This window comes from Clinocottus analis, unplaced genomic scaffold, assembly GCF_023055335.1.
Source record: "Clinocottus analis isolate CAN_PGR_092001 unplaced genomic scaffold, fCliAna1.0.p SCAF_5, whole genome shotgun sequence".
Classification (NCBI taxonomy): domain Eukaryota; kingdom Metazoa; phylum Chordata; class Actinopteri; order Perciformes; family Cottidae; genus Clinocottus; species Clinocottus analis.
This window is the reverse complement of record NW_027176207.1, coordinates 3179391-3193509: the sequence shown is the minus strand read 5'-3', so window position 1 is coordinate 3193509 and position 14119 is coordinate 3179391. Positions and strand designations below refer to the sequence as shown.

General features: G+C 44.6%; 1 protein-coding gene across 1 annotated transcript; it reads left to right on the top strand.

Annotated features, from left to right (window-relative positions):
* Nucleotides 1-77: 77 nt before the first annotated feature.
* LOC137802992 (C2 domain-containing protein 2) lies at nucleotides 78-13977 on the top strand. Its single transcript, XM_068601230.1, has 13 exons — nucleotides 78-949; nucleotides 1377-1475; nucleotides 2799-2918; nucleotides 6118-6219; nucleotides 6510-6626; nucleotides 7442-7550; nucleotides 9121-9229; nucleotides 9343-9407; nucleotides 9527-9642; nucleotides 9760-9928; nucleotides 10806-11047; nucleotides 11552-11819; nucleotides 12870-13977. Exons 1-13 carry the CDS (start codon nucleotides 668-670, stop codon nucleotides 13088-13090), a joined length of 2019 nt encoding a protein of 672 aa, XP_068457331.1. The 5' UTR covers nucleotides 78-667; the 3' UTR covers nucleotides 13091-13977.
* Nucleotides 13978-14119: the final 142 nt, after the last annotated feature.

Here is a 14119-nt window from a genome sequence, read left to right as displayed (position 1 = left end):
TTGAGTCATACGTTCAGTTTCGCGAGACCACGACACAACAACAAACTCTCGCAAACTGCCGCGGTGCATTCTGGGACTTACAGTTTGTGCCACATATCCGTTTCAGAGACGGCAACTTTGTACAGTCAGGTTGAGCCGCGAAGCGAGTCCGGCGCCGACAAATGCACCCTTCGCTTCCAGGATGTTTCCCGGGACTCTTGTTCAACGTCTGACCGTCGCTCTGTGGAACTAAACCGCGGACTTTGGAAATAATTCATATTTGAGAAACTTTGGCGGCTCTCTAGCTAATGAAGAAGAGCAAGTTAAGCGAACCGTTGAGAAGATTAGCTAACTAAGCTAACGACCGTTTTCAGGGAGAGACGAGGAGAGTGCGCGCTCCTGCAGTTGGTCTGAAGCCGGAGCTCTTGTAACAACGCTCTCGGTCTCTCTGGTCAACTCGCGTGGTGTGTGACATCTATATCGCTTGTTAAAGCCACTATCGAGTACTGCAATATGGATCACAATAAGTACAATCTGTTTTGGGGCTTGAGATCTGTGCTGTTATCAGCTGTAGGCGATCGCTTTCATTGAGTTCGCCGATCCTTGATCAAATACGGACTATGAGGTTGCCCGGGTATTCCTCGGAAGAGGCGTGTTAAGCTCTGTTCATCGTTCTCATCTGCAAAGAATGTCCGACTTTGAAAGTTCCGGTTCATATTTGGGTTTGGAGGATCCGCAGTGGCTATGCATGGTCACGCTTTTCTTCGCGTCCCTCGTCACCCTGCTACTGTACTTCGTACAGTATTTCCAACAACGGGCCGGGGGACGTGAGCGGACAGCGGCCGAGGACAATGCGGCGCAGGAGGAAGCCGCGGCTCTGCTGGGATGGGCGCTGTCACTGAAGAGCTGGAAAAGTCAGTGGAGAGGAGCTTGGTGCAGGGCTTTGAATGAGCGGTCGAGGAGGAGCGGGGTAAGTGTCATGACCGCCAAGCCACGACCCCTCTGCTCGTTTTGCAGGGAAAGTGTCATAGACATGACCTGCAGAAGGTGCAGCTCATGTATGCTTACTTGCATCAGGTCTCACTCCCATCCATTTGACGTTTGACACAAGCATTGTCACTCTACTCCTTTTTTTAATGCACACCGAGCAGTGTAAATTACTTTATTGCACCACACCTGAGCCATTAGAGTTGTCTTTCTAGTTCTTTCTGGTTGTATTACAATGTGTTATCAAGTCAGAACACATGCGTTGCCGTTGCCAATGTGATGCATTCCCTGGATCAGCATCTATTGGCAACAGCTTCATTCCCTGCTCCTGAGAGTTGCGTACTTGGTATTTGCTGTTGATTTAATGTTTCCTTCCTCCACCTCCCCCATTCTCCACCACCACCAATCAGAGTCCGGTTCTGCTGACATTTAAGGAGGATGATGATCTGACGGCATCGGAGCTCACGGTCAGCCAAGTGTCCAGCTTTCAGAAGTCTGCCAGAAACAAGGTACACTGATCATACACTCTTTTAGTAATACAGAAAGTGACGTCTTTTTCTGGGAGATGTCTGGATCAGTATATGCTACGTTGGGTGCTGGTGCTGTGTCCTCTTTCTCCTCCCAACCACTTGCAATATAATACATGCATTTTTTCATGGAAGCTACAGCCTTCATTTGGGTTATAGCAGCAGCCGCAGACACATATAGATGTCGAATGACTTCTTTCTGGACTTTATTGATAAAAGCCGTCCTATGAATGACTCTCCCCTTTTCTTATTCAGTGGAGCAGAGGCTGCTCTTCTACCAGTGCAGCGTTTCAGCCTGCAGTGGACAAGCAATGAGTCACCACCTGGCCAACTTTTGTACAGACGTGTGCCCCATTCTTTTAGATTTTGGCAAATGAATCTGCACTGCAGTTGTGCTCGTAACGATGTGCATGTTAAAGAAACCACAAGCCTCTTTGAACAAACACTTCTGTTTAAAAGAGGCTGGTATGCTGCAACTTTTTTAATTATCAGTCAGACCGATGTGTGTACAGCAGAGCGCATGTGTCAAACAAACTGCCACCGGAGGGCTTTTATTTTTTTGAGAGAGGTCAAATGGGGACAAATTGCTCGCTGTGTTGCTGCCCCGCTTGGCTTTGCACTACTCCCGGTGCAAACTCAGCCCTTTTCTTTGTGACAATCACGATGTGGAGCAAAATACCAGGTGCTCCGTTGTTGAATTTCGGTGAGTTTAATGAGCAGAGGCTTACTTTTGCCCACACGCTGTGTATGCGAGTATGTGCTATAGAGCTCTAAGAAGCTTACATGGCTGTCAAGCTCAGCAGTGAGGAGGAGCAGGAACACAGGAATGTACCGTGCTTAGGTTTCCCCTCACGGTGATCTAATACCCAACAGGACACAAACACACCCACCCTCCACTGAAATCAGAATGAAGACAATGAATAGATGTGTTTCAAGTCAGAGGACACTTGTGATTCTGTGGAAATTTGCTTCGTTCCAGATGCATTCCATTGCAGTGAAAGTGGTTTATTGAATCTGCTGATACTGCTTTTGAAAGCAAGTACAGATGTTCTTCCCTTTTTCACAATTCACCATGAACTCCATCCAAGTCAGATGTTCTGCCTCTGGATCAGTTTAAGCGAAATTCTCAGACAGACATCCAGCACCTATCAGTTTAGTACACGTTCTCGTGTCCCTCCCTCTTTGCATTGCTTCTCATGCTCTGCCTACACGTGAGTCACATCATGCAAATGCTGTCACGGCGTCAGCTCCGGCGGTCTCAAAATATTTACATTGCGCTAATACCTCAATTTGTCTTCCCAACAGGCCGCCCGCTGCAGCGTGGTCGGGGAGAAACTTCAGTTCTCTCTCGGCGCATCATCGGCAGCCACGGCTACAGCGGACCCTTGTAAATACACCGTCTGTATAGCTCCGCTGAAGCTGCAGGTAAATGCTCTTTAGCCTGTCCCAAGGCATCCATTAACCCCACTTTTGTCATCAAACTAAGCAATACTCATATTGTTTTGTATGTGCACATCCCTTTAACGCTGTCTGAAAACAGAGTTACATCCTTTAGAAGTCACTGGGTTTTTAGATTAATGGGAGATTTTATTGAACGCGATGTGCACTGGCTCACTGCTGGCAGGAGGCTGAGATGAAATGGGTGGGATATCTTTCTGTGCTTGGTAAATGACCCGCGGACCTCATTAAAATCACTGTCAGGCCCCGTTTCCAGTGCGGCTGGCCCACTTTGCCGGCATTAATATTTGTCAGAGGGCCTGTACAGGATTGATGAAGGTATGACACAAATTACTGCCATGTTTTTTCCTGGAGATTGAAGTGATTGTATTTTCTTTATTTTTTTATTTATCATGTGCAAACCTGACTGCACTTATTGTCTCAGTAAAATATTACAGTACTCAAAATGAAGCGATTCAAAGTTAAAGTTTAGCGGCTCGTGGACATAAGCCGTGGTAAGCTTTCATCTTGCCCTTCGTTTTCACTTGTAAAATCTTCACTATGCCATCTATGGATGCAAGCAGCTATACAAGCTAACCCAATTATATTAAGGCTATTTTTAAACCAATAAGGTGCTTCTCTCCCCAGCTGAACTCTTTGTTCCATAAATACAACTTGAGAGAGTGAGAGCCATGAAAGCCAAAGTCGGGATTAGAGGCGGGACGGTTTTGTTTTGGTTGCGGGTCAGTTGTTGTGGCAGGAACATAAAGGAAGCCTCTTGTCTCCTTTTCACTCTAATTGTTTCAGCTTAGTCTGGAAAAGTCGGAGAGCCCTTTTCAAATGTCTCCGTCCATCCACTGGAACATAGCTTTTGGCCCGGGGTCCCATGCTAGAATGCTCCCAGCTCGTCCTGTTATGTGCCGAGAGGTGTGGACCAGAAGCCCCGGGGCATTTGCTGTACATTGACACAATGCAAAACCCAGTGCGCTGCGCTGCTGAGTCTTTTAGCACACGACGGCACAACATGGACTGTCACATGTGATGAGGGGTGACACATCTGACATGTCGCCCCAATGCGGAACCGCCACATATACTGTTGTTTGTCTGTATGACTTCACAACAGGCACAGATATGAAATCATTTTAACGGTTATGTTTCACCTTTTGTAATAAGCAGCTTCATGCAAACTATTTTATTTGCGTTCTTCAGCTCATGTGGTTAGGGTTTGTATTGCTATGCCAATGTAGTAGCCTTCCACACAAAGCTGTTTGCATGAACTGATCCGGGTCTTATCAATGCAGCCTGTGATATTATTCTGCTGGATCCATCAAAGCATTCTCATTGTTATCTGATGAGGCCTTTGTTCGGCACCACAGAGGCGGTTGTTCAGTCTTCCACTGGAATCCAAGCATGCTGGGACAGGATGGCCCAGTCTGTTTTCTTCTTCTTCGTCTTCGTCTTCTTCTTCTTCTTCTTGTCTCTTTTATGACCTTGCTGGATTGATGTTCTTATTTCCAAAACTAACTAACAACGTTGCCAAAATAAAAAAGCATAAATCTTTATACCGTGAAATAAAATACAATGCATAATTATATGCAAAAAGATACGCAAAAACGAAACCGCACATGTTCAAATTGTCGCTGTCCATCCGGTGTGTTTGTCCACGCGTATTAAAATGTGTGTTTTGCTTGTTTGGATTTGTGAATAAAAGTAGCGATGATGGTTTGAGCAGCCGAGGTAAAGCTACTTATCAAAGCATGAAGCACTGCTTCAAGCGGAGGAATCTGCTTTCCTACTGTGCTGTGTTCAAAAAAGCTACATTTTTACGGGTTATTATCATGTACTTTGCCTCTTCATATTGCAACTATGTAATACTATTTGCAACTGGAGATCATTGAGAAAAAAGGTGACTCGTGTCTGATGCTATCTGTCTATATTTACACTGAGGCGATAAGTAGTTCTTTTTTTTTTCTTCTTCTTCTTCTTCTTCTTCTTCGTAAGCAAAGTGTTGATGTATACCCAGCCGACCTCCTCGTCTTTACTGTTTCCTGTTTGTCAGGCTACTGAGGCGTTGCATAGTGTTTGCTGTAGAGAGCCTGGGGTTAGCCACGACATCAGTGTTGTTTTTGAGATTGAAATTAGAAATAAGCGAGTAGGCAGGTTTTTATTATATCTGATTGAGAATGGGTTGGATTATAAGAGAAATAATCAAGTTTTATAAAACAAAGGAAATTAACCACATGTTTATGGAATCCAAGACCAACCAATGAACTCCATCTGGAGATGGCAGCTGTCGAATAGATTGACAGAATAATGCACTCAACATATGATGAAGTGTCTTCAATTTAAATAAACCGGACACGCTTTTTGCCTTTTTTAAAGCTCGGCAACAAATTAAAGCACAACGAAATTAGGTGCAGTTGTGACAATTTAAGGCGAGCTTACTGGCTTTATATTTGACCATTTAAGTAATGCAGTGACATAACGACAGCAACAGAGCGTACCTTTTATAGCTGGTGGAGTTACAGAACAGCGTTAACAAGTGGAATTATTGTTGCTGTCATAAAGATAACGGATGCTTTTTGTTTTTTTTTCAGCCTTTTAAGACTTTTTGAGTTAGTGCTATCTGCTTTCTTTGGAAAATAATTGACAACACAGCCCAGGATACACTGCTTCGTAATTCCAGTTACTTTGGTTGTTCCAGCATCTGCAATTCCACTACTGGGGATAGTAACACAAACACTACTGATCCTCTTTGGTGCCTGGGGTAGCTACCGATAGCTTACTTGGAAAACAGAGGCGCTATCTTCATCCTGTTTAGTTTGTGCAATGGTTAATGCACTTCATTCCTATTCCCAGGAGATCGCACCCTGTGCTAAACAGTTTTGCAAAGTAAAAGTGAGGCTATGGGGAACCAATCTAGACGCTGATGGTGTCATTATTCTACAGCCATTATGTTGAGCAAACAACCATTCTTCTATAATGAGGTTAAAGCAAAAACCTTTCTTTGCCACTTTAAACAGCATCCCAAAACTCATGTTCTAAATGGGCCATGATATCCAGAAAATCTGTATTAATATTGCGAATGCCAGTTTTATCTCATTTAAATTAAAATCTTACAACAGTATGTGACCTCTGATCACCGTGGCATCACTTTTGTTTTTCTTCTCTCATCTGTGTTCCTCAGCTTGACCTGCAGATGCAAGAAGCTGCGGATGTGGTCAAGGTGAGCTGGGGAGTGTCTCACTTGGAGACGGAGGAGCTGCAGGTGACGCCCACTTTCACCCAGGTAATTTGACAGGGAGACGTTCCTGTCGTCTGCGTGAGTGCTGACGCGACACAACAAAGGCCAGCACAGCAACGTTTTACTGTACCAACACAAAAATGAATTGACTGTTGAAATAGACAAGAGTCTAAAATCATTTCTATGATTATTTTATTGTCAAGATAAAGACTTTTGAATTGTCAAAAGTTGTTTTTTTACTTCTGCAAAGGAGGTTCGGTTTTTGGTTTAATACCGTCCATATGCCTTCAATATACATACTTGATATCAACACCAGCTCTCTCTCTCTCTGTCAGGACAACGCCAACACCTCCAGTGTGGCAGCCGTGAAGGAGCAGTTGAAGCAGCTGCTGTGTGCGACGCGTCCCTCTGTGTCGCTGAGCTGCAGGCCCGCTCAGGCCTCAGAGGTCAAGGTGAGCGTGGTCACACTGCCGACACGTTGAGAGCTGCCTTACGAGAACACTGTGAACACATACCAGGTCACAGATTGCCGTACTGCAAATAGACTTGAAAGCTATTTTTACAACAATGTTTACAAGAACAGCGTGAAAATAATGTGATAGGGTTTACTCATAGTGAATCTGAAGTGCTCTGCCTTTTTCCCCAGAACACGTTATTACAGGTTAAATCTATGGTTTTATATCAAGGTCAATCAAGACATCTGATCCGATTTCATTTTGGTGCGGCACGAAGCTTCTCTAGAGTTATTGTATTCATGTTAAACCTACATGTGATCAAGGTCGCCGTATGAATAATTAAAGCCTGCACTAACGTAGTAAAATGAGTTTATTATGCTGACTTGCGTTTACGCAAAGGTTTTAACCGATGTGCTCTTTGCACAGCCATTACATGATGTCACATGTCATACGTTATGTGTCACAAATGTTGACAAATGGTGCTGCTGACCTGCTATCTCCCCTAAACATCCCCTGACCCCCACACATACCCCTTAAAAAAGCTCACATATACAGTATGATTGTTTGTTCTTTCTGGGTTAAAACAATGACTTCTAATGCGAATTCTCCATGGTTGTATTGCTAGTCCTTGGACAAACATTTACGATAAACGTACTGTGGAGGTCAATGATTTTGACCCATTTATGGCGTTGTGCTGCTTCTATTTAAACAAGCTGGGAAAGGTGTACTTTGCTTACATGTTTGCTGTTAACATTACTGCCGGTATATCAATGTTGTTGAGTTATTTTCCCTACTGTGATTTCTCCCAATAGCAAGCATGCAACAACATGCTTTCACCCCCGAAACCCCCGCGCGCCCACGACTGGAAGCTGCTGGTGAAGAACATCCGAGTGACACTGAATCAGGAGGAGGATGCTGCAGGTTGGACGCTCTTAGATCTCAGAAATGAAACTGCTAGTGTCCTTATTCTGTCCTGAGCTCATGACCCGGCATCCGTCTGCATCACCGTGATGTCGCTGGTTTATTCTAATCCGTTTACACTCGTGACAGAGCGGGATGTAAACATTTCCGGCGTCCTCCCCGTAAGCGGTACCTTTATAGCTGAGCTAGTGGTGCTAGGTGAGCTAGCAGTATGGAGGAGAGATGCACGCAGACGCCTCTTTGCCCGATGCCTCCGATTCTCTGCAACTCCAACCAAAACACTCCAGAATGAACTGTCTCTTTACCACCCTGCTGATTCTGTTTGTGTTTTCCAGGCAAGTGTTATGCTGCTTTGCTTGTTTGATCAGTTCAAGGGAATAATATTCCTTTTAAAGAAATAGGTCAGATCGAGTTTGGGTTTAGTCCGGATCGTAATTCGTTGTATTTGATTTAACCGTTTTAAAACATCTTAGGAGTAACATACTTTCTGTTATTGCTGATCAACACAGAGTTTATCACACTGGAAAGACTGTTTCTGCCTTGCCTTTGTTTGTTTTGCTAACTTGTGGCACAGAGGCTCTCCAAAAAATTAAGCTTAGACTGGTTTCGCCAGTTGGTTGCAAAAGGTGGTAATCTGCTTCTTAAAGCTGAACAATGTTGGCAGTTTAATAATAATAATAATAATGATCATAATAATACACTCACACTAGCATCACTACGCCATCTGTGTTGGCACAGACCTGCACACGAATGATGATTAGGGTGAAAACAAGGTGATGTCAGCCATGACACCAGAGGACAAAATGTCCCGAGTCACTAAAGGCTGCTCAAATTATTGCCCGTGAACAGCATCCGCAACGACGGCGTCTGTCGAGTCACTCTCTAATTGTGATTCAGCGGTTTTCAGGACTCCAGACATCTCTTTCAGTATTCTGCCCCAACTCTCGATGATGCACGACAGAGGCGTGACACAGCCTTCAACACCTCTTTATCTGTTTTCTGTCCTTGAGGACCAGTTATACTTAGCCTCACTTTTGAGACTTCCTGCGGACTCGCCCCAGAAGGCCGTTCTAGAGCGGCTACAGCGAGTGATGCTCTGTCTTGAAGGCTTCTGCTGATCTTGAATTTGTTAAGACACAGTGCTGGAACCCAACTTGTGGCTCATAAAGTTCAATTTTTAAGTGCTCCATAGTATTAGGGTTGTGCTGAGGATGAGCTCTCGGTCAGTACGTTGAGTCTCTATGCATAATCTATGCATAATTCATCATATATATATATATATATATATATATATAAGATAAACGGCATGATATATATATATATATATATATATATATATATATATATATATATATATATATATATATATATATATATATATAATACAACTTCCGTTTGTTCATGAAAAGTGAAGCAGAAGAAATGACCAATGCAAAAATGTTTGAGGAACAGCACATTTTCTGTGATCAGCTGTGAAAATCTATTCCTATGAATTTGAAGCTGGCTCTTGGATCCCACGGTATGTTCCTGCTTCCCCCTGTGACGCTGACTGTTTCTGCTGTGTTTGTAGGCAGCACGAATTCTCTGTGTGTAATGCAGTTAGACGATCCTCCACAGAGGCTTAACACCTCTGTTTTGAAGAACACAACCAATCCTGCCTGGGACCAGCCGTTTATCTTGTAAGATAATCTAATAAAAATATGTTGTTGTTTTTTTCTATGTATTCCATCAACATCTGCAATGCCTTCTCTGTCTTTCCCTGATTACTCTTTTATTTCTGCTGTCTCGCCAGTGAACTGAACGGACGATCAAAAGAGCTCAATATTCAGTTAATGAATGATGGACAACCTCAAGAAAGTAAGGGAAAATAACAAGCATAAATAACCCTTTTGTGTTTGATTCATCGTGGTGAAGGTTTCTTTTGATCACACGTTTTTGTACTGCCGGACTAAAGTAGGCGCGTTTCTCTTTTTCAGACTCATTACTCGGCCAGGTGTCGGTGCCTTTTGATCTTGTCAAGAAGCAGCCCAAAGGACAGCAGACATTTGCACTCATGACCAAAGACGTAGTGACTGGATCACTAACTACTGATGTAAGATCACATCCCAGCTAAACATTGGGATGTAGTGATACGTTTGCCTTGATATCAACAGATACACATGAGCTCTTCTAACCCATCTGAGGGTTTAATTGTGATTGAATCCTTCAGTTTACGTATCTGGAGCCCAGTGAGGTGAGGTCCTGGCACCCGCCCACCCCAGCCTCCAATAAGAGGGTGGAGATGGACCGTACAGTCATGCCCTGTGGCACGGTGGTCACCACCATCACCGCGGTGAAGAGCAAGCCGGGCCGCCCTCCCCCTCTTGGACTCAACACAGGTACAGTACCACACACTGCCAGGCCACACAGCACTGACACGCATGTATTACATGTACCTTCATACATGCAGGAAGGCTCATTGATGTATACATGTTGATACTGTGATAATTGTCTTTGTGTTGATTTAATCCATAATATTATTTAGAGGCAAATCATATGCAAGTGAGATTTATTTTCTTCTTGTGATCCATCTCCTAAATCTGACAAATAGTTTTCCTCCCCTGTGTTTATTACTTCAGAACATGTAAAAACAAAACCGTGATAATCTTTTGCCAGATGGTACGATCCTTTTTCAAAGTGTTTGTTTTTGTAATACTCATTCCAACCACAAGAGGCTAAAGTGCCCTTATGTTCTTCTTTTCTCCTGGTATGAAATCATAAACATGAGACAATTTAGATCACAAGATGTTTTTTTTTTTCAACACTTGTCTCTCAAGGCTTCCGTAGTCTCTGCAAATTGCGTCACCATTTCCCCCCTCAAAATAAAACAGATTCAGCAATAAACACATATAACCTCTAAAGGAACATTCCACAACTTATTAAACACAAGCATAGGAGTGTTTCTCTATGGATGCAAATGTACACATTATACCTGTTATGCATTGTCTTCTTGATAGTATCACTTAGAGCATATTAGCATTTAGCTGAAGTCTCTCTCAGCAACTGGAGTCTATTGGAGTAGTACTAGTAGAGACCAAACACCTTGGAAACCAAAAACAATGCAAACTAAAAATAGAGTAATTCAAAGTTTCTGTACGACAAATCTAAAACTTTAGAATATGTACTGCTCAAATACAAAATGTACTTTATCTTTAGCATAACAATGTATGTTTTCCCCATGAAGCAGTCCATGAAACCAACTTTTCTCCACTTTAGATCCTGCCCAGAAGGCGGTGGCCACCAAGTCCAAGCTGTCGGAGCGCCGCATATCGGAGCAGGCCTCCATGATGGGGGCCACAGTCAGCAAGGCCTTGTCCTCCTCGGACACCGAGCTGCTGATGCTCAACGGCACCGACCCGGTGGCCGAGGCCGCCATCAGGCAGCTCCACCAGTCCGCCAAGCAGAAGCTCAAGTCCCCGGTGAAGAAGAGTACGATCATCATCTCCGGGATCGCCAAAGTAAGGACGAGTTCCCAGCACCAGAGGAGCTCCCCACTGGTGCATTATTACTGTTTCACTTATTAAATATACTGGGAAATCAGAAACCAGTTCCCACCAACACTTTCTAGCTGCTGTGTTCCCACTCAGTGGATCCTGACAAAGGAAAGAACCCGATCTTAAAGATCTGGGAGCATTGTCCTCTCTAGTTTTTCCATGTTTTTCAGTGGTGTCACATATTTTCTCAGCCCCGTAGGGAACATGGTTACGCCATCACGTTGTGCAGCATTGCTTCGTTGGGGAACTTAGTCCAAATCTCCTGAATCTAATGAAGCGTGGCACTTCATGCTGATGCTGACAAGAATTGTAATAAACACAGGAGAGACAAGCCGATGCAAATAGTTGGTCACGCATGATGCCACAGGAAGGATTCGAATGATCGCATGCAAATGTTAAAGCAAAGGAAATCTCCTGGCACCAGAAAAACCTGTTTTCAAAACGTCTCAATGCGCTCACTTTCCCCAGACGCCCTTGTCTCAGGACGACGAGCTCGCTCTGATGGCGGGCTACGCCGCGGCGATGGACGCCTCCATGTCAGAGGGCAGCTCCACTCAGGACGTGACCACAGCGATCGCAACCGGGCCCAGTAGCCCTCCAGACACGTCCGAGCCCCAGGAGGGGCCCAGTGGAGTCGGCCGGCCCCCGGAGGACTGGGAGAGCCAGACCGGGGAGGGGCTGGACAACAGCTCGCTATCCATGTGCATGTCCGAGGCCAGCTGCAAGAAGAGAAGAGGTGAGAGGTCACAGCGGGACTGGGGACACGGTCCCACAGCTGGCCATGAAATACATGACTCTAAAAGGCAGAACCTGATAAATGTCCATGTGGTTGTTTTCTGTTCTGTTTTTTGGTCTCCTTGTCTCTCTTTCCTTCCGACCGGTTCAACTTTTTCCTTCTTTTTTTTTCCTTTTACAATCGTCACTGCCGTCTTAGAGGAAGGCAGTGCTAAGCACACGTTATGTCCGGATGAGTAAGTTTTTCATGAGCTAGTTGTAGTACCCGTGGTGCTGTAGTATGTGTAGTACCCGCTGCAGTAGAGTACATCATGTAGTTTTTCTGCAATGTCAAATTAAGTTTCAGTTCATGAAGAATCAATTAGATGAAAGCAGATCATATAGTTGCTTTTAGAGAATTGGAATAAGTGTTGTGGGGCTGAACAATATTCACTTGCAATATCATGTACTACATATTAGGACCCTTGATATTAGGGGTGTGAGTCTTTTGGTATCTCACGATGCTAACTTCAGGATCTCCTCCAGTCTGCTATGCTCTTAAAAGGGCGGTAAATGAAAGCAGACAGTATTTCTGTATATCAACTCGTTGCAATAATGTAAACCCACAAGGGCAAACCTAAAAACAAAAGGTAAAGTCATGCTAAACTTGCACAAATTAACACTTTTTTTTATATTTCTGAATAATCAATTGTAAATCGATTCAGAACCTTATAAGACGGGAATCTGGATTCTTACATGAGTCCATTTCTTTTCCCACCCCCACTTGGTACACTGTGGGCAAGAAGTGTTAGCTGCTCTTCTACAGAGGGGCAACGAGTTGTAGAAGGAGCACTAAACTCCAATGTCCCATTCACGCCAGATTTGATCATCATCAATAATCCACAATTTCCATCTAACACAAATTCAGCCGCTGCTTCAGCTGTCGTCAACTCGCTGCCTCTTGAATGTTGTTCGTGCACAAAAGTTTGATTCTTTCTCGTCGTGGCGTCGTCCCGAGGCGTCACCATTAACATTCTCTGTCCTCTGCCCCCCCTCCTTCCCTCCGTCACAGGCAGCTTCCTCCAGAAGAGCGCCAAACTCTTCTTCCGGCGGCGGCACCAGCGCAAGGACCCGGGGATGAGCCAGTCGCACAATGACCTGGTGTACCTGGAGTCTTCGGCCTCGGGGGAGCCGGCCAGCCGGACGGCCACGCTCAGCCGCATGCTCAGCCGCAGGAGTAAGAACAAGGGCAAAGCTAACGGCGCTACCTCCACAGGGGAGCCACGTGCGTGACCCCCGACCCCCTCACCCCCCTCAGGCCCTCCTCTAAACAACTACTACCATCACCACCTCCACCTCAATCTTGTACTGGCTTACTTCCTGGCTGAGTTACTCCTTTTTACGCCCAGCCGACCGCCACCTCCTGCATTGTGAATGGGGAAAGCTGTGCAGATGCAGATGGAGGGGCGGGAGGGGGGGGGGGGGGGGGGTGTATCCTCTTTTAAACTGCCGTTTCCTGCTTCCTGTTGGGGGCAGATATTCCACCGAAAGCGAGCGTGTGCATGTGAGAATGAAGGTCTCCTGTCTTGGATTAACGGCATTTTAGAGGATATTGTTTCGCATGTTTCTTTTATTCCTATTGTATGCAACTTTTTTTTTAAAATCTTTTAAGCGCTTTTGTGGCCTTTTTTTTTTTACCGCCAGGGGCGACAGACGTGGTGCTGTCACTCTTTACCTCACGGACATTGAGGGCGAAGAGTAAACTCTCCCTGCTGTAATCCGTAGCGCTTCTTACGGCGGACCAACGGGGCCAAAGATGAGCGGATGAGTTGGCGTTTGTATGATTTGCACAATTGTAGTATCTTTTATTTAAAGTGCAATGACAGGAGCGGCTCTTGTGTCACATTCACAAAGGGAAACGGTTACGCGACTACTTTTTTGACACTAATACTATGAAATGTGGTATTTCAAAAAAAACAATTTGAGTTAAACGTGAAAGAAGATCAGAACAACAGCCAGATGTAACGTGCATATGAAAGCTGGTTAAACAAAGCTCGGCAAAAAACAACAAAAAGTCAGCCGTGTGTCTTAACAAAGACTTCAGAACCATTCATGTGTGATTGTAATACCGGCTGCAGGGAGAAAAAAATAAAATAAAATAAAAAAGCAGTGACACTGTGGTTTACATGGAACTTTAGCTACTTGAGAGCGTTTTCAAATGATATGCAACTTTCTTCTTTGTCTTCCTAAACGAGTCCACCTGTACACTACTGTCATCAGCGGGGTTGTTAATGTGTCTAAAGGGAACCCGGAAGAACCTTT